The 20,725-nt window shown below is 30.9% G+C and overlaps 1 protein-coding gene across 2 annotated transcripts in view; it reads left to right on the plus strand.

The window, feature by feature from the left end:
• LOC132741120 (ephrin-4-like) overlaps positions 1 to 20,271 on the plus strand; it is a 186,660-nt gene extending 166,389 nt beyond the window's left edge. For both annotated transcript variants that reach the window (XM_060729212.1, XM_060729211.1), the window contains exons 2-6: positions 11,814 to 11,919; positions 12,265 to 12,433; positions 12,858 to 12,971; positions 13,330 to 13,476; positions 14,597 to 20,271. In XM_060729212.1, coding sequence (XP_060585195.1) covers positions 11,814 to 11,919; positions 12,265 to 12,433; positions 12,858 to 12,971; positions 13,330 to 13,476; positions 14,597 to 14,757 — 697 coding nt within the window. In that variant the 3' untranslated portion in view covers positions 14,758 to 20,271. The remainder of the gene's footprint in view (positions 1 to 11,813; positions 11,920 to 12,264; positions 12,434 to 12,857; positions 12,972 to 13,329; positions 13,477 to 14,596) is intronic.
• The last annotated feature ends 454 nt before the right edge of the window (positions 20,272 to 20,725 follow it).

Genomic DNA, 20,725 nt, shown 5'->3' on the forward strand with positions numbered 1-20,725 from the left:
TGCCCGTTTGCTATATTGTATCAATAATTTGTGAATAGTTGAGTCTGGAAAATGCATTCTTTTCTTTTACTATATATCACCTTTTTAACACTTGAACACTTCATCTATGTGATCTCTGGCAACAGTTTCAGCATTTGAAACATTTCGATGAAATTTCTGGTTTTTCCAACTCGCCACCCACGGCAATCTGACACATTTTAAACAATAAATTCATGTTTTGGAACTCACTGATACTAAAATGCAAATAAACGAAGGAAAAATGTTTCTCATGATCAGTGAACAATAAAAATCTGCCGTCATCTCATCAATTTGCATATCATATCATCAATCTTATCATTGTTTTAAAAAAAAACCTGGATTTTTTAAAGAAAAAAATAATTCTGTCTTTGGGGTTGCGATTTTTCTACTTTTTTTCTTCAAATCACTTGTCTGGTGTCAAAACTGTTTATAGCCCTACTAAAGATAAACATGTTGTTTCAATAATGGAATCTCATACCTGTTTGATAGGAACATAATTAATAATAATGTTAAACGAGAAATAAAAGATTGATGACATATTAAGAGATGTTGAAAAAATATTTTGGTCATTTGCTTTGAATATAAAGCGAAAATTCATGCGTAGAAACTGTGTAAATGACAGACAAGGATGCGGGAGGTAAATTTACCCTATGTTTGCATTGTTATTCCATCATCTAAATTTTCAATGAATTATTCATTTTTTACTGGCATTAATGCTGAAACCCATTTTATGAAATTTCGTTTTCATTTTATTGTTTTCGATCCAATCGGCAATATTAAGCGGAGACGAAAAATATCTTCCAGAAAATTTTAATAAGATTTTAAACACACATGGAAGCCAATTTATCTACCACAGCAGAGAGACCTATTTATTTTGGTGGCAGCTTGTGGTGAATTTCTAGTAAAACATATTAACTAAAACACATATCGGTCTCACTATACAAATTTGATCAAGCTCTCTCTGATAGCAGAGACGAGGAGGATCGCCTCCAGAAACAATCATCCGTCTGCCGATCAATAATGAAGGTTGTTCGACACGATAATAGAGGAGCGAAATGAAAGTTGCTGGGGTTACATATTCTTGGGAGCGATTACCGTTTATTCCAATGGAAATAGTTTTGGACATGAGAGAAAAGCGTATCTATAATCGGTCTGGTGTCCTATAGTAATAGGCTATTCATGTTGGTCAAAGGCGAAATTAATATTTTTCTTAAGTTCATTCCACGGGAAAGAATGTTTTGTTTTATTTTGTGTTCCATGACACACATTGTAAAGAATACAGTGATGATATTGCCGTTGACTTGTTGCTTAGAAGCTTAAAGATGAAGTTACAGTAAATTTGTTTCATTTTAAGGATGGCTGAGGGTGATTGTGGGCGGCTGAATGAGGAATGTCATTGTGGGTTAGCGCTGTTAAAGCACATCCAATGAAAGTTTTTAGATATCGCTCAAAAAATCTTCAGTTTCAGTTAAAAAAAATTATTGCAATTAATCTTCAAGAGAACTCTAACTCAGAGTGGAGTAATTTTTATGCACCATATTTGTTGGGCTTGTATAAGTACATAAAAAGTTCCGAGAATTTGTAACATGAGAGGTTAAGATGGCGTGTTACACTGAAAGTGATTTTCTTGAAATTCTCCTCTAGTTATTAAAGCATTCAAGCACAGAGATTGTTAATTTCCCAGAAATTACAAAAAAAACCGGCAAGATCTTATGAATTTTGATGTGTATTGGGGTTTGAATGAACAATATCAATATCGCATGCATCTATAATCTGTTATTGAAGAAGTCTACTTGCCAATTACTTTCATTGAGGCTGTACAATGTCCAGACATAGTCCAAATAAAGATCACGCTCATATTTACGTATGTCAAGGAATCTGTTGATGCATGATGATCTATGTCGTATTTACAATTTCCGATTCTTAGACGATTCTCAGACAATATCTGGGCGAGTCTTATGACATTATATTTCTATGTACAAAGTCTCCATTTAATGCTGATTGTATTTTCGAAATGCGATAAAAAAAACTTTTCAAGTTATAGAAAAACATTTAGAGATTTATTGCAAAACAACTAAAAACCAACTTGTTCTGTGCAATGAACGAGAAACATAAAAGAACATAAATCGCTAAACTGTTTGTAATACCTATAACGGGATAATGTTTTATTTTCTAGAATTAATAATTCACTTGTAACTTATTCTATTAATGATTATGTTTGTGGGTTTTTTCAAAACGGAATAAAACCTACGGCTTTCATACTTTATCTGGATGCTTGTGAAATCATGCATAAAGAACTGAGAATAAAGATAAGGAAAATTTCATTAGCAATTAGCGGAGATCAATACAATGCGGGCTTATATGAACTATGATAATTATAATGGTTTTTGCGGAAGCTAGATCTTTTTTTCATATAGCTTTAAACTTAGAAAGCCAAAGTTGAATCTATTTAGATTGTAAGGTCTGATATCATTGATATTACATTTAGCCTAAATGTCATTTATTTTGATATTCAAAGAACATATTCTTGAATGAAAATGCATTAATGTTACATTACGACGTGTTTTTCCTGAGAGATAAGTATTGCTTTTGTGAACTCTTTAAACATGCAACAAATTAATGAACAGTTTTTTGCAGTGAAGATGAAAAGGAAAAGATCTAGTCTAGGATCAGACTGTTGCGAGGATTGCAAGATCCCTGCGGGATCCCCGGCCGACCGGGCTGATTTATCTGTATCCCAATTATTTCCAACATGAAAACAGTAATTACGGTGATCTAATAATGTGGCTACATAATCTTAGTAAAAATGCAAGTTTGTGTGCAAATTGGGGGAGGCCGGGTGGAAGCTGAATGGAGAAATTCTCTTCAACTTTATCGTTATGCCAAAACATTTTTACTTGTATGTAGAAAAGTTGCATGTTTATGTGAATATTGCATGTTTATTGGCTATTAAAGTTACTCTTTTCCCAGGATAAGTATCTTGTTGGTGATTTTAGTGTCATGTGGCTGATTTCATAGTGTTTTGGCTCCAGACTGATTACCGTTTGTCACTGCTAGTCAGAGTTAGGTGACTGTTATATGTCAATAACAGTTCTTGAAATAATGAATTTTGAAGAAAAACAATCATTGCTTTTTTTGTTTGTCACCAAACTTGTATATAAATGACTTTAAATGAGGTAGCGGTAAATAGTATAGACTACTGTCAGAGGAGTGGGTAAAAGCTAGACAAAAAGAAATAAACAGCTTCAAAAAAATAATAAATACGCTATTTTTGTTATGTCTGTTCTATTATCACGAAAATTGGAGCTCGCCAAATTGCAGAGAGTGTCTACAAAAGTTGCCTGACATCTCTGTGAAATTATAGACAGAAAATTAATATTTTTTTAAAGGAGAATAAATCTTTGAGATGACTATTTTTTCTAATATGTACCTGGAAGATTCAGTTTAGGCAGACCGCTGAAAGAACGTCACTATTCGTTCACAACCATTACTCATATTTGAAAAAAACAACAATAACACACAAATATAAGTCTGACCAAAAGTGACTTATGATATTTTTTTTTTCATTTATCAAAGATGTCAAAGAGTAGTAATGTCCCAGTCTTGATCTGTTTTTCCTACTCTCTAATATTCCGAACTTCCCCCCTTTAAAATTCCCTAAGATGTTTTTGCATTCCCATTAATCATTGAGCATGTTTCAAATACCATTGATATTCATTAGGCGTTTTTACTTTGCTATTGTTTCTTGATCAATCAAGCGTTTTCATTGGATGCCAGACAGAACCTTTTGTGTCTCTAATGAAGAAGAGTTCCCTTGTGGAATCAGGGGATATGCTGGTCTGTGTGAATTTTATAAGGGCCTTTCCTTTTACTGATATATACATATCCATCAAGTCTTTTTGATGTCATATCTCCTTAGATGGTTCAATCAAGTTTTGTTTTTTCTTTGACAAATTAGTCTGGTTTTGTATAATTGCAAAACTTTCTTCATATATTTAATGTTAATGATGTAAAAATAAAAAGAAGAAAGAATTGAATTTATTACAACATAAATATATTTCTTTTTAAAAAAAAAACGAAAGTCTTGCTGACTGATACAATTGAAGAAAATAATGTAACACCGCTTCTAATTGGTCACATTGATTTTATTAAAGCAAAGTAACGGAGTTACCTTTGCTTTATAATTTAATGTTTTCTCTTAAATGTAGGAAATATACAGATGAAAAGAAATGTAGTCATTTTAACATATAACATAGTTTTTATGACCAGTGCTCATCTTAGATTTTGCTTCACGCCTTCAGACAGTGTTGTAGTTTCGTCCATGTTTGACATCGTTAATTGTGATATCTAGAGTTTTTTTGCGTATGTTTTCAATGTTTCTTAAGACGATTAACTTGTTTTTGCAAAATGCTTTCATCGTGCAGCATGTACGAGTTGATGAAAGAACATTAGGCGATAAAGAAAACAATCTTGTCTCGAACATTCTAAAACACCTTGTTGATACTTTATTCACCGATTTTACACGTGTTTTCAGACAAATTGATGTTGTTATTTTTGAAGTCGTGAGCATCAAACGCCCTAGTTATATCTTGTCATCAGTAATGCTTGGAAAGTGTGAAACAACAATTATTTGCTTCTTTGAGCTATCGACAAAAGTTAGCGATGACTGATTTTTTTTTTTCAAAATTGTCATTAAAATTGGTGTCTAGCAATTATTTGTATTATACGCTGATTATTAAGGGTTGTTACAATCATGTTTTTTTGTTGTTGTCATGGTAAAAACTAATTATTCAGATTGATTTTTTCGGTCGGCTCTATTTTGCTTCTCTTTTGCTTCGTTACTATGGTTCTTGTCTCTTTTTTTTCCAGATAGATTTAGGCCAAGGTAAAGTAAATGAAAGATAATATTACAATAATGGGGAAGATTTTTGTAATATAATGATGATCATTAGATAGTGCTTATTTTTTATGTGAAGGAGATTTTGTTTTCTCTATAATGGCTTCCTTGTGAGGATTGGTCTTCTGCTACATTTGCCACTTTCAAAACAAAATTGTTCAATGCTGTAACAAACAGTGTTGCTTTAAGACCATTTGTGACAATGCCAACAGTTTCTTTAATAATGCAACCAGTTTTTTAAGTCGGCAGCCTACACATCTGTTCAGTATGAAGGAGGCTACATTACTGACTGTGTAGTCTTAGGATTGACTTTGTGATATCAAATCTTTATCAAATAGCAATGTACTGTTCAAAATTCAAAGCTGGACTTACTCAGCTTGGTAAAGGTTTAATAGTCGCATCATGCTGTCGTTGTGTGGGTGTCTACTTTTGGCATTATGAAGGGTTACTGTTGGTGTTGCTGTAACAATATTTTCTTTGTATGTCTTTTCCTTCAGTTTTTTCATTACAAAAAGAACTTTTTATTTTACCTCACCTTCCAGCTAAAGGTCTGCTTTGTTTGAAATACGAGCAAAACGTTTTCTTATATTTCTAAGAAGCAAAATGTTTTCTTATATTTCTTTTTACAAATCTGAGAAAAAACAAATCTTTTGATGAGAAAGAAGAATAAATCTTTTCCGCTCTTGATATATTAACAGTGTTGTTTCCATGTAATGGTTTCTAAAATGTGTTTCTTTGCCCGTAAATAGCAGTCTAAATTGTACAGTGTTACGCATTTACAAATGGAATCCAATTTAAAGGTCTAGCACTGTACAATAGGGGGTAAAAACGTTGTTGTAAAATTGAATCACTGGAAAAGTGAAATTAAAAGGAAGCAATCTACACAAATAACAGGATTTTAAATTGATTTCAGTAATAAAAATGTGATAATTCAGTTACATTTCGTATAAATGTGTAACAGTAAGAAATTTAAAAAATCTCAAGAAGAATTTACATTAATTGAATTGATTTTCGTTTTTTTGTTGTTTTTTATGGACAATGGATTTAGGAAAAGAGGGAAATTTCTAGAAATAGATTGAAAACTGTTTGATGTTATTTCATTTTGACGTGATGTGACTGAAAATATTCAGCGATATTTTCTTAGTTGTAAAATAAATTTGCATACTCTGAACCGAAATAAATGGGATGGCTAGAAATGGAAATGTAATTTGAAAGATTTAATTCTCCAGATATTAATATACCAAATACTTGATTTTTTTTTTCTGGTGTATTATATTATGTATCAATAAAAAATATACTAATATTCAAGTATAATGCGGCCTATATTGTATGCATTGAGTCTGCCGTTAAATGTTTACTCCAATTGCGAAATAATTCTCATAATATTGTCTAGAAATATTTTTCAATGGTATAAAATCACATCTAATGTAATCGTAACGGATAGGTTGATATAGCGACTCGGAAAAGATGAATTTTCTGCGTTTGATTAAAAATGATATATGACAAGTGATTATTGAATATTAAATTTGTCTGCGGGTAAGAGATTGAACTTGGCTCGAATTGTCTTATTTGGTTATCTAATTCAGCCTGATAGGTGTCTGCGATGCGCACGGAAGGTAAATGGAGAAGCACAAGAGAACGGCTTAAAAAAAATTGTGTTTCTGTTATGTTTTTGTGGGGGGGGGGTTATAAGAGTTATTTAACAATGTTTTGATTCAGAGAAAATAAAGAAATTCTGCTCATCTGAATTTAAATAAGTTTTTTAAGATATGAATACAATTGTTACAATATGTCATAGTCGTGGGATGCAACAATTTTTTTGTCCATATATTCATAATTAATTAGTTGCAACATTATTTTTATAAGTGAAAGTATTATCTTTATAATGAAACTTTTGTATTTTTGGAAACAGTGCTTTGTGATGTAAGGTTGGAATTGAAGTCTAGAAATATTTTTAGATACAGCCAGACACCCTACATGGATCAAAGTATAAAAGAATAAAAACTCTCGTACATTTGAATATTGCAAAAAGTAGCATATTAGTAGGCAGGGGGTTTACAGGTTTTCTATATCTAAGCATTTAGGTGATACAGACTAATCAAGTACATCCCGACAGACCAGAAATTCATTACGGAGGCTTATATAAACTGCGATGAAAGACATGACAACGAAACTAGGGAATTCTTTCTTATTTCTTTTATAATTAAAAGATTTGTACAGGCTTAGAATATGTTTCTACCTTAAGTATTGTGACTGACCCGCAGTTCCGGTTATAAATAACTGATGAAATTGAAATAAACAAAGTTAATTTATTATATAAGCCTTTATAATACATAATTATGTTGAGAGTTGTGGTCACTTAACTTGAGAGCAATTTTTCAGCAAAAAAAAATTAAAAAGACATTTGACAGTTCTTAAAGGGTTAAATATACATGAAAATTATCTTTTTTTTCGTTAACCGCTGTATATTATCTTGATCTTATTATTGGATTCTCCATATCTTGTTGATCACTAAGCTTGGTCAATAATTGATAGAAAAAAAAGGATAATTATCATTTAAATTAGCTTTTTCATCACCACCGGAAACTTTTTCTGCTGACCTTAAAAGCTTAATGCATGGCTTTGTCTGAATGCGTGAAAAATAATAGAAAGTTTGTCACCCCCATTGGCAACTCGCTGCTGACCCTGTAATTTTGGAGAGGGATTTTCGAACAACTATGGCATCTGCTTGAAAGAAGGCAGGTAACACAGGGCAGACGAATGGACAGGTAGTGATTATCACCCAGGTGTTACTATAGCAACTTTGGTGAAAATCGGTGAAAAATTACAACTGTCCTTCCTCCCTCATGACTGCATGCAGATTAAACACATTTGACAAATCAGATCTCACTGCTGATAATCAGCAATGGTTGAAATTTGTTGGTTTTCCATTACTGCAAAGTTGATTTTTGAGGTTAAAGGTCACTGATTATATTTCATGCATAATTACTCCCGCCAATTTGCTATTGCATTAACTTTGGAATAATATGCCTTGACAATAATTTCCAAAGCCTTTTACAATAAGCGAGTCAACAATATTTTTATAGATATTATGCAAAAGTAATAACCTAGCTAGGCCAGTAAATAGCCGTAGACCATTTTCTTGTTATTACCCTGATGTTACTCCCCATTAGCGGCATATCAGCCCATATATAGGCATTATTTACACGTCCTTATCTCTGTTAATGGTATTTTTAGCCTCATTTCAGATGAGCGATTAACTATCTTGGACAGCAAAATATATGATGTGGTGATCGTAATGAAAACACAAGTATCTGTCAATAATTACCGTCATCAGTCATGTGTGGTAAAACATTAGTCATTGAACATTGGTAATTTAGACTTAATATTTTTTTAATCTCGATTTTCTCAAATGGCATCCACTAAGCGCGTTATTCAGAGGCAAATGAAGAAATTGTTCAAGCGGCAGCGATTTTTCATGGAGTTTAACTCCGAAGATCTAATTTTGCTTCGAGACGCTTCGGTCTGCATCGCACAAATTTAAATGAGTTTGAGATATTTCCCTAACTCGTTGAATTAATTACCTTACCCAGTCCTTTAATTTGGTGCTAATTACATTATGGAAAATGAACAGTCGCATATTCTGGCTTATTTGCATTGATTGTTCGAATAGTCTGTATGTGAAGATTCCGGAGGGATTTGGTTTTGTTGAAAGTTGCTCTAGTTGAATGTTATTTATGAGAGAAATTTTGTTCTTTTTCTTCTTTTAACGATATGGTTTATTTTTCGTCAATGCTGGTGTAAAATGAATCCCCCAAATGTTTAAACTGTTGATGTAATTTAAAATGGAATGTTTAATACAAATTTAAGAGAACAGTATTTGTCTTTGAAATTTTCCAGTAAAATAAAATCTATGTCATTCAAAAACTTAAAAAATCCATGTTAAAACTTAATAAGTATAATGGTCAATGTATCGGAAATGAGAAGAAAAAATACTTGGCGGCTTGGAAGTTTGCAAGCTTGTTTCTTTTTTGGAAGCTTGTGTCTTTCTGATGTAAAAGATAACTTATATATTAAACATGCTGTAATATTTACTCGGTAAACAATATCCCAAAAAAATACAAACTTGTTAGGTCAAGGTCACTGGTGATTGATGGGAAGGTCTTGTGACCTGATACGATATTGACGAATCATCAGTAACGGAGTGCTATCAATTGTCAGTTTTTGATGAATTCTGAAATAATGGCTGAAATAATGAAATTTTACGGAGAATCGGAAGATCGTATTTGTACATGATACCTTCAGACACCATAATGATGTTTACCAGAATTCTCTTGATGCCGTTTTTATTCCCAATTTATTTATATAGCATAAATTTTTTACTTTTACGTTGAACTTAAATTTCATAATGGCTTTATACATATCAAAAAATAAATATCGAAATAAGTCAGTAGAATATAAAATAACGAGTATAATTTGATCACTAATGGTTGTACTAAGTAATGTTTAATTGTGTATCTTTGGTTAAGTTAAGTTATATGTATATGTATTTATTCCATTTTCAAACTGAAATCATGGGCCTCCATTATTTCTTGGCTTGAGAATTCGTTTTTCAAGTTTCGGTCAATTTTAGGAGGAGTTAACACATTTCAAGGGAACAGCACTTTTCATTTAAATGATAGCTGGGCAAACATAAATCATTGGCTTACAGCTAGCGTTCCGTCAAAAATGAAATATTTTTTATGTCGGTATTATTACATTTGCATTGGTAATTGCATTTTGTTGCCAAAATATTCGGGGGAATATTGTTGTATCAGTGCAAAGATTAGCTTCAAAGTGACAGAAAATAAATATACTGTTTGTACGACTTCTGAATCGCTCAATAAAAATGCAAAGTCTAATTTTAGGAAAAAATGTTTCTTCATATTTAACAACAAAGCAACAAGAAAAAAAATATTTCTGGCGAATTTGTATTCTCGATATTTCTTTAAGATCAGAAAGTTTTCATCGCTACAAATCCTATTTTGATTAACTTTATTGCAAAAAACATTTAATCGAGCATTTTCATCTAGTTTTATGTCAGTTTAAGTATTGGCCTTATTTAGTTCCGTAAAATTTGGAATTACAGTTGTCAATAAGGTTAATATTTTATGTTTCTTCGTTATATTGCGTTCATCAAGCCAGATAGAGTGAACTTCATCTAAATGAAAAAACTGACGTTTTCTTGACATGCTGACAGTCGGTTTGAAGTAATTTTTCTGCCACGATTTCGTCATTGAAAATCTGCCATTACATATGACGATTGGGAAGGCTTCTTACAAATCCATGTCAATTGATTGGTTGACCCTTTTCTTTGTGAAGATTACTCTTGTTTTCTATATGGTTTCTTACTTTTAGTTTGTTTGGTGGGGTTTTTTTTCATGAAAATGAAAAAGTATCCAATCTTTTTTGAGTCACTCATGATATTCTGAGTCTTAGAGAAGCTTTCATTTATCTCTGTAAAGCTTCTGGATGACACTGCTAAAGATTAGCTGGTTATACAGACAAATCGTGACAGTACCATTTAAAATGCAGTAACGCACTATCTTTTGATAGCACAAACTTAGCGTTACAATTATTTTATGCTTCCCTAAAAAGGAGCGCTTGATCGGAAAATTACAAAATTCCGGATGCAGCTAAACTTGATTGCATAATAGGCAAATTAGGGAGAAAAAACTGTTAAGTGTGAGACAGTCACTGTTTTCCTTAGGAAAAAATGCTATCTTTAATTTGTAAAATGTCACTGATTTTGAACAAACTGGTCTTCTCACATCTGTCATACTAATCTATTCTTATAGATTTATTTTTTATTCTCTATATAGCATTTCTTAAAAGTATTTCAGCTGAAGTAAATGTAATTAATAAAAATAATGTTAGATTTAATTTAAAAAAAAAATTTAAAACATTTAGTGCATTGAAGTTAGTACACAAAAAAATATGAGTATGATTGAATGTGTTCAGAAAAAATCAAGTCTATTAGGATAGATGATTGTGGCAAAGTAATTTAGGTATTTTGAATCACTTGGCTATAAGCTCTGAGATCAAGCCCCAACCCCTCAACACTGTTAGTTCGAATCCCTGTATGGAAAAATGAAAAATATGATATTGTTAATGCATGGTGAATTTTTTTTTAAAGACTTCTCATAAAATATTTTTACCAATTAGTGTTTTAACATATACAATTGTTATTAAAAGATAATTGATAAATGCTATAATCTATAATTCTTTATCTTAATTCATAATAGATGTTGTCTTTATTCTATTTATTTATGTTCCCCATTAAATATAGATCAAAGAAATTTTAGAGGGTTTTTGTATTTGAAAAATTGCCAAAGAATTCCACTGTCTTCCCTTACAATTGACTTAAAAACTGAAGTTTACCATTTATGACAACAATGTCGCTACAGTAACACCATAAATTATTCTGGGAGCCCATCACATTCATCACAGAGAGAACAATTTAATTTAATGTTATTCAATAAATGATAAATCATACCATTTAGACAAAAATCTTCAACAAAAAACATTCCTCTGCAAATTTGATTCAAATTGACAATTTGGAAACTTGAACATGTTCAATATCATTGATTGAAATTTCCTGCAATTTCTTCCAAATCTCCCAGAAGTTATTTATTTATGGGCAATTGCAACTGAATGTGTTTTAAATCAGCCCCTAGCCTGACATTAGATATTAATTTACATGATGTATTCCTAACTCATTTAGCAGCTCAGCTACAAGTGTGGTTTCTAATTTGAAAAGTACCTAAGGGGGACAATCCTAAAATTTTTACATGAAGATTGGTAGAGTGCAGTCCCTTGAGTAAAGTATTTTCAGGCAGTTATTTTTGTTTTCTTTCAGGTTTCATGTAGAGGGCACTGCTCATATGAATATTCCCCTTCTGTCAAATCTTGTGATACTTTGTCCTGTTAACACTACACCTGCTGAATATTACAGAGTTTATTGGGTAAGTTGACTATTTAAAAACTAATGGAGATTATACATTTTAGTTATTGCAAAACCATGCAAATATAACTGAATTATTGTTCTTCTGATATAGCAAAGGCTGAATTTATTTTGATATTTTGATAAAAAAAAAAGCATTTTTTATCTTCATTTTTTAATTACCAGAGATGTTGATGTTATCTATGTGTCTGTAATAACAAAATAACAAAACTAATGAATATAATTATGATCTAGTATAAAAACATTGATTCTAGTAAAATATATATAGTTATCAAAATATGAAATGTATGGTATAATTATTATATTTTGTTCTTTAATTGATTGTTGTTGTTATTGTTTTTTGCAGGTTAATGAGGAGGGTTTTAATGGCTGTTTTTTACCACCGCAACACTCTCAGCTGCTTGTTGATTGTGATGACCCTACACAAGCAATTACATTTACATATGAGTTTAAACGTTTTAGTGGAGTACCTGGCGGAAAAGACTTTGAGCCTGGACAAAATTATTATATAGCAAGTAAGTGACCTAGGGAGATCATTTTGAATACTTTTGATACTTACAATAACTTGCCCCTATGGTTGTGGGTTCGAATCTGGCTGGGTACATTGATTTCTTCTTTATTTGCAAGCTGTCCATTTAGCTAACAAAAGATAAGTGGTTCTACTGAGGTGCCCACTTTGCCCAAAATATTATTACAGAGACCAACTTTTTCGGAAAAAGAACAAACTCTGTGTAGTAAAAGTAAAAAGAAATAAAAATAAAGAAAAGCTTTCAAGACATAAAATAAAGAGCCAATTACACAATTACGGTGTGTTTCATATGATTTTGATCCATAATTGGAGTTATTTTAATCACCATCATTCTATAGATTTCTGGTAGCAATCTAGTCCTGTTTTTATGGTGATCTTTAATTTACAATTTGTTTGTTTTTGCTTTTCAGCATTTTCAACAGGAACAAAGAATGGCTTCACAAATGAATTATATGGGGCATGCAAAGAAAGCAATTTAAGACTTAATATAACAATTTTGAATCAAACAGTGGCCACTACTCCAAGTAAGTTATTTTATTTATATCAGTCTTGTGAGTATCAACAATTTGATATGTGAACATAATTAAGCTAGATTACAAAAGGTCCATGGTTCAGGTGCAACTCTGGAGCAAAATAATTCGGATGTGAAGGGGTACTTTGTGAAACTGAAAAGACGTCATGTGACCTTATAAAGAGTGAAAATGTGATTTAAAAAAGCAACTTAATTAAAAAACAAACGGCATTTATATTCATACTTCCCTTGGGAGTTTTTTTGTAGAAAGTTTCATGTTCTGACAAAGTAACTGCAGTTAATTGAGATCTTCTTGTTATTATATTGCTTCTTCTAGTAAACTTGTTGCTAATTTGATGATATGTTTTCAGAACCTACCGACAGGCCTGTTTCAACAACAGAATCTAGCACTTCTAGAAGAACAACAAGAACAACAAAGTATACAACACGGTCCACGACAGTAGTTACAACACCAAGTACAACGACTTCAACAACGTCACGAAGACCTCGAACTACAGGTATCTATTTTAAATCTGTGTTTATCTGTTTAAACATATTTATTTTAGCTCGATTGCGAAACAAGTTCTTGCAACTTATATTAATCATTTTCGAGTCCGCTTCCTGGAACCAACCAGTACTGGTGTCATATAAAGAAACATGGTTGTGACCCGAGTAGGGCTCGAACCCATGATCTCTGGGTTGAGAGACAGACACCTTAACCACTAGGCCATCCCTCCCCGCGTTTATCTTATGATATATACCTAAAACCATTACATTTGTGAAATAACATGCTCCACTTTGAATTTGGAACTTTCAGTTATTATTTTAAGGGGCTTCAGTATCATATAAATAACATAGGACTGCTTACTGGTGCCTCAAATAATGAATTGAGTAAGATTCATGCATTCTGTCAATTTTGGAAGAATACAATGTACTTGACTTGTCAACTTTTGTCACACAAAAAGAAGCAGTCGATTCTTTTGCAACTTTAGTACATTATTATTTATGTATAAGTCTTGTAGATCTATTGCATAGTTTGATAAAATCAATTTTGAATAAGTCTCCATTTAAAGCTATCTAGATTGTTTTTCTTGAGTACGCCATTAGGGACTTGTTGATGAGATTAAGTGCCTTAATTTGTTTCATAACAGATGCAAATTTATGGTAGTAATTTCCCTCCAGATTTTCTTTTGTCTAGCTCTTGTCCATCTATCTCTTTTGATTATTTTAATTCATATAGATGTCACAGACATCACGTGGCCTGTCCTTAAGGTAAAACAAAATACTGAGTTGTTATTCTCTAGTAGTGCAATTTTATTTTATTTGAAATTTGGTGAGACATAAAGGTTTGGCTTGAGACCTTGTTAGGGTTCAAAGCCGCCATACCTTGGTTGAGAAGCAGACACACTAACCACAATATACATGTAACACCACTTCCCATCAGGATTTATTTCATTATTAAAAACAAATGAAAGCTTTTTTCATTCAGCCAAGTTATTTTTATGACAGTTGTAAATGAACGCTAAATTTAGACTTAGTCCTTTTATACTTTTAAGTAGCACAGAAAATTTGATAAGAATATTTGTTTGATTTTCTAATATTGTTAATAACAATTTTGTTTGGTTTTGTTTATTTCAGACATTCCAGTTATTACTGTACCAGACACGCCTGGAGGAAATACAGGAGTTATAGATATTTCTAGTGCACAGACTTTAAGCGTGCCGTCGGCACTAGTGCTCAGCCTTTGTCTTTCATTATTACATATACTTTACCTAAACGTTCCATTGATACAACGGTAGCAGTGGCTTCATTTTCGTATAGAAACAATCATCTGCTTTAAATGATCTGTTATTGATTTCTATTCTAAACTCATCAGTTTGTTTGTTTGCTCACCTGTTGAATGGATGGATGCCAAAAAAAAAATTGAAAGATAATGCTTGGAATTGATGAATGTGTATGAAGTCATTCCATTGATGGTGATTTTATGCAAATGGCTATAAATTATATCATTAAAAAGCTGTGCTTTCCAAATTTATCTTTTCAAAAGATGCCAGATATTGACTGGTTTTACAATGAGCTGCTTCCTCCGTGGTTCAGAACTGCTTTTCAGGCTGAAATTCTATTAACCAGTCTGTGCAGACTGGATCACAGTATCTGCAGCCTGACACCAAAATGTGCTAACCTGGAAAAGAAGTTATGGACACAGTCTACAATTATAGGTACCTAAAAAAATGTGATATGTTAAGAAAAAGCAGTGCTTTTGCCTGTACATAGCTTTTTTCGATGGGTTTAAGGTGTAAGAGGACTAACTTACCTATTTAGTATCTGATGCCAGGAATCATTCATGACTTCCTGAAGGGAACCGGTTGGACAGGAAATGTTAGCCACCAACTGAATTACTGTGGTTTTTGACTTTATGAAGGGGACCCAGTGGACAAACAAGTTGAATGGACTTGTAAAAGTGGATATATATTAGATCTTGCCTCATCTGCAACTAGAGCTTCCAGTATCAGACTCCCATTTCATGTCTTGTGCTGGACTGATGCTTTCTAAGACATAATTGTCTCATTGAAAGCAATGTTTGAGGTCATTGAATAGATCTGCATTTTTTGTACAAAAAAACATTGTCTGTGATTCTTATAACTAATGAAGTATGCCATATAAAATTATAACATACAGGACTTGCCTTTTTAATTTTTTTTTTTTTGTTAAATTTCATATCTAGAGAATGAAAAATAAAGATACAACTTGCAAAAAGTGGAAATCATTTCAATAAAATCTTTTTTAACTTTTCTAGGATAAAGCTGGATTATATTTTGAAATAGCTTATTGAAATTGGTCAGAAAATTCTTTATAAATACCAATTAGTTATTATTTTTTGAAAAGTGTCAGTCCTGAATTCTTCAAAACCATATTGATGTCTATCTAGAGGAGGCTTGTTTGTACACATATACTATTTGTGTGGTAACATTTTTTGTTTACGTACATAAACCATTTGTGGAAACATATCTCATGTATGTACACACATATAATTTGTGGGTGACCTCTTGACCTTTCTCAAGTGACCTGTAATAGACACAATGATTTTATTAAATTGTTATGTTAACATAAATCGGTGTTAAGGAATTTTTTGTTTAATGTTAAAAGTCCTGATTGTTTCCTAATTGGTTATGGTTGAACATTTGCGTTGTTTGTGTTCTAATATTTATTATAGTCATTTACTTTTTATTTGTCCCAATTACTTAATTTTTTGTATATCATTTTAAGTCTAAATATTCATAATATTATATATGATTTCATAATATGTTTTATACTACATGTATAATGAAAAAAACTTTAATTTAGGGAAATTACAAATTCACGTGTTATGATAATTTAAGGGGAAAAATCTTGTAGGTTTTTGTAACTTTAAGTTCGGATGTTTTCATTTTAAGGAATTTGAACATGAAATGTTCATAGATGGCAGTATTAAATACAGATAGAACATTCCAGAAAATTATCCTATGTTCATGTTGGCTGGGCAACATGTATGCTAGCAACTCTTTCTTACCAAAGTTGTTTTCTTTTTTAATTCAAGTATAAAGCTTTAAAATTTCCACATCATAACAACTACTACAGTCATGTAACATTTAGTTGTAAATGAAAATGACGACAAATAACAGGTGAAATTATAAGAATAAAAACCAATGCTTTAACACCCTTTACCTGCTGATTTGTGAAATGGATTTGCCAAACTTTTGATTTGGAACAGTTCATTGGAACAGTCCAAAAACTGTGTCATTTTCTTTATGTTCTTGAATAACAAGTCCCATACGAGTATCAACTATGTTCTTTAATTTTCTCTTATTTTTCACAAAAATTTATGGCATTTATTTTCAAATTATTTATTAATTAATTTTATATTCCCAGATAACTTGCTTTAATCAAATCAAATCGGACAAAAATTGGTTTATATAGAACTTAAATTATCTTGCTGAAGCTTTGATTTTATATTAAATGATGGAAAGATGGAAAATTGACAAGTTTTAAGAATTAGTTTATTTTTCTATGTTAACTACATGGTGCTACGGTTTTACAACTGGGTAAAAAAAATTCTTTAAATTGAAGTTATGTGGTTTGTCAACGTCATGTAAGTTTTCTACTTTTGATTTTTTTTATATATTATATATATTTGAGTAGACATTTTTTCTTTTGATGTAGACTTTTTTCGCAATATTTCTAATGATGAAATCATTTTGATTTATGAGGGGCTTGCACCATTTATTTATTTCACACTTTTTATCTTTTGGTGTTATTTTATAGAAGTCACAAACTGTTCATCTTAAAATATCTGAAATTGACATCATTTACTCATTATTTATAACTTTTCAGACGAAAATGACAGGTGTCATTAACCTGTAAAATTCTATAAATAAATTATTAATTTAAAAAGATTCTATAAATAGATTTTGATTCTGATTTCACTGATAAACATCGGGTCACTGAATCAAATGTTACGGTTATTTTCCTGAAAGCTTTTGCTGATCTCTTTACCTTTATTAAAAAAGGTTTGGTAAAAACTTAATAGAAATGTAAAAAAATCAACAATGAAATATACTTTTTTTCCTGTGAATGTCAAACAGTGGGGTGGTCATATATGTAAAGAAAATATTTCTAAGTGTTTAAAATGTCATATGTTGCAATATAGGAACTGTGGCATATAAGTTACATTTACTGATTTACAGCTTAGTTGGGTGGGATTTTTTTTTGTATATACTTGTATAGACAGTGAGGTTTCCTTCACTCTAAACAATTTATTTAATCTATTAGTAATAATTACACAGTAACAAAATCAGGAGTGTCAAATCTGTACTAGATTGACAAAGATAAATTTTTGTATGCCTTTTTTTTCCAAGACACAATTTTTCAACATTTAATTAATATATTTGGGATGTAGACAAGCATAATTTACAGAACTTCATTTAGTATGATTTTATTCCAAATCGAAAAAAAAATTCTTGATTTCTTACTTTCTGGTGTTCAGAAAGTGTAAAGCCTCTTCCAATTAATATAGAGGTAATATTTGCAATATTTCTTGATATTTATACGTTTTTTTACTCAGACAAAAAAATTAGATATTTAAAAGGCAATTTTTATTCTAATATGATTTTAGTTCATATATTTTCATATTGCAATATACTTTTTTTAGTAGATTTAAGAAATGTTTCGTGCAATTTCTTACCTTTGCCTTTACTCTATTCCTCAGATTCTTTTCTTATTTTTTTCATCATGAAATTTTTAAAACTGATTACACATTTAATTGATTGTATTTACAAAATTTTGTTTCACCTTCATTCTTCAAAATAAATTTCAATTTTTGTTTTTATATTTAGAATATTTACATAAGAATGAACATAAGAAACAAAGGTGTTTATAAAAAAGGACAAAAATTTAATCAAGTTAAGTTTTGCTGTGAATTAATTACGTTTAACAGAATGTTTAGCTCACCTAAGCATGAAGAGCTTATATTTAAGGTGAGCGATGCATGGCCATTGTGACTTTCTTTGTTTTTTGTATTTTTTCAGAAACTTACTAATTTTGTATAAAGTAACTGTACATTTTTTATATATATATATAAAAGAGACGATATATATCCTGTATATATGTACAGAAATTGTATATACTGTATGATGAAATTGAAGAGTGATAAATATGTATATGAGATAGAGTAATTTTCTATAAAAATAGTAAAAAAGACGGACAGACATAATATCGGATAAATGTATCATATGGTTGCAGAAATAGTTGCATATTGTTTGGATGTTAATTGGTATACATTAAAGCCTAAATCAACCTGCTTGTGGCATCGTATTCTACCCATGCAACCTGTGCAGACCAAGATCAGCCGGCATATCTGTGCCGTTCGGTCATGGTCTGCACTGTTTGTTTATCATTCAGTAAATATTTTGAAAAATTTCCATAAAAATGATAAATGATTTTGTCCAGATTGCCAGATGGACTAGTCCATTTAAAATATTTAGTGAGGCTATGGTTAAGACCTGTTTTCCAACATTGTTGTAATCTCTGGACTGCATGAAAATTTACAAAAATTTTAAAAATTAACACATAAATGGCAAAAATTATTTTGAATATTTATTTTTAGCTATATTTATTTTGTGTGGGAAAAAAGATTACAAATATTTTTTTATGTGTATTAATTTGTTGATGATGAAGGGGAAAAAAATCAGTATAAAACAAAGTACATTTGTAATAAAGATGTTTTAAAGATAAAGATGTTTAATCATCCATGCAGTCTTATTACACTGTTGACTGCTAAATATATGATTTTGTTATCGAAACCCCTCATGTCAACAATGGACTGCACCAATTTTTAAACAAGGACAAGTCCACTTTTCAAAAATTTGGATGTTAAGGGTTAATATTTTATGAATGACTTTAGTAATATGAATCAAGTCATGTTGAGTGTTTCATGTGATTTTGGATGTCTTACTATGGGTAGATAGAAGCTTTACTAACTGTGTATACCAAATTCTGTTGACATACGCTCAAATTAAAGTTTTGTTCACTTTTGCATAATTTCTTTACTCATTATTATTTTGATTAGGCCAAATTAAAAAAAATGTTTGTTTCCTATTCTTCTAAGGACGATTATAAATAAATCATATTGTTTATTTTACTATGGTTTAAGATTGAAACTGCATTTTTAGCTATAAACCAATCGGACAGGAAACAATTATGATGTTTAATAATGTATTACAATCCAAACAAAATTTCAAAATATACAAAAGGAAAATATGGTGGATAGGAAACAAGCAATTTTGTAATGTTGTAATTTTTTGCTCTATTATATATATAAATAAATATATATATATATGTATGAAAAGAATTTCACATTTGACATAATAATAATTTTATAAAGTTAAGATGGCTTTTTTGTTTGTTAGGTAGATTTTATTTCTGATTTTCTGATGTAACCACAGTTGATTACGTTAATTGTTTTACTTAGTCAAAGACTGATATAATTTAACAATGTATCAATACCGTAAATACAAAAGAATATTACAAATCTCCTCTCGGAAAACTGAAATCATAAAAAAATTTGCTACTATTTCTTTCATCATGAATATTTGATCTGTTGAACTAACATGCTTCATGTTTGTATGTTTGTTTGTTTTTTTCTTCATTGATATACATGTATTGTTAATTATGTAATAATGATCTAATGAAATTTTTAATTGTGCAATTGTTTTGTACTTCATTACATAATTATATTGAAGATTTTCATTAAAAATCTCAATAAACTCTAAAACTGATCTCTTCTTTAGTGTTTTAATTCTTTTTGTCATGCATTTTGAGAGAGTGCGATGTCAGGTGGTCTATATTTCTGTCCCTCGGCCTAAAGGTCATGGGTTTAAGTCCTTATAACCAATAGGGTAATGGACAACTCTGTATTCAGATTTGCTCCCAGAAGCTTGGTTGTTCAGCAAGTAGACTGAAGAAAGCTGAATAAAATGGAAATGTATATACCAAGGTTTTATACAAAATAAAACATTTGGATGTAAATTTGTATAGTTTTTCTAGATCCTACTAGGCCATATGGTGGCTTTCCAGCTTTACTGGGGGAGGAAGACCTCAGATGTCCGTTATCACAATTTTATCGGGCACAGGCAGGTGGTGATGTTGGTAGTTTTCACTCTGGATCACGACAGTAAAGTAACATTGAATTTTCCAGAGCACCATTCAGCCACCACCAAATTGTCTTTATAT

Source organism: Ruditapes philippinarum, unplaced genomic scaffold, assembly GCF_026571515.1.
Source record: "Ruditapes philippinarum isolate M1 unplaced genomic scaffold, ASM2657151v2 ctg159_1_1_1_1, whole genome shotgun sequence".
NCBI classification, from domain to species: Eukaryota; Metazoa; Mollusca; class Bivalvia; order Venerida; family Veneridae; genus Ruditapes; species Ruditapes philippinarum.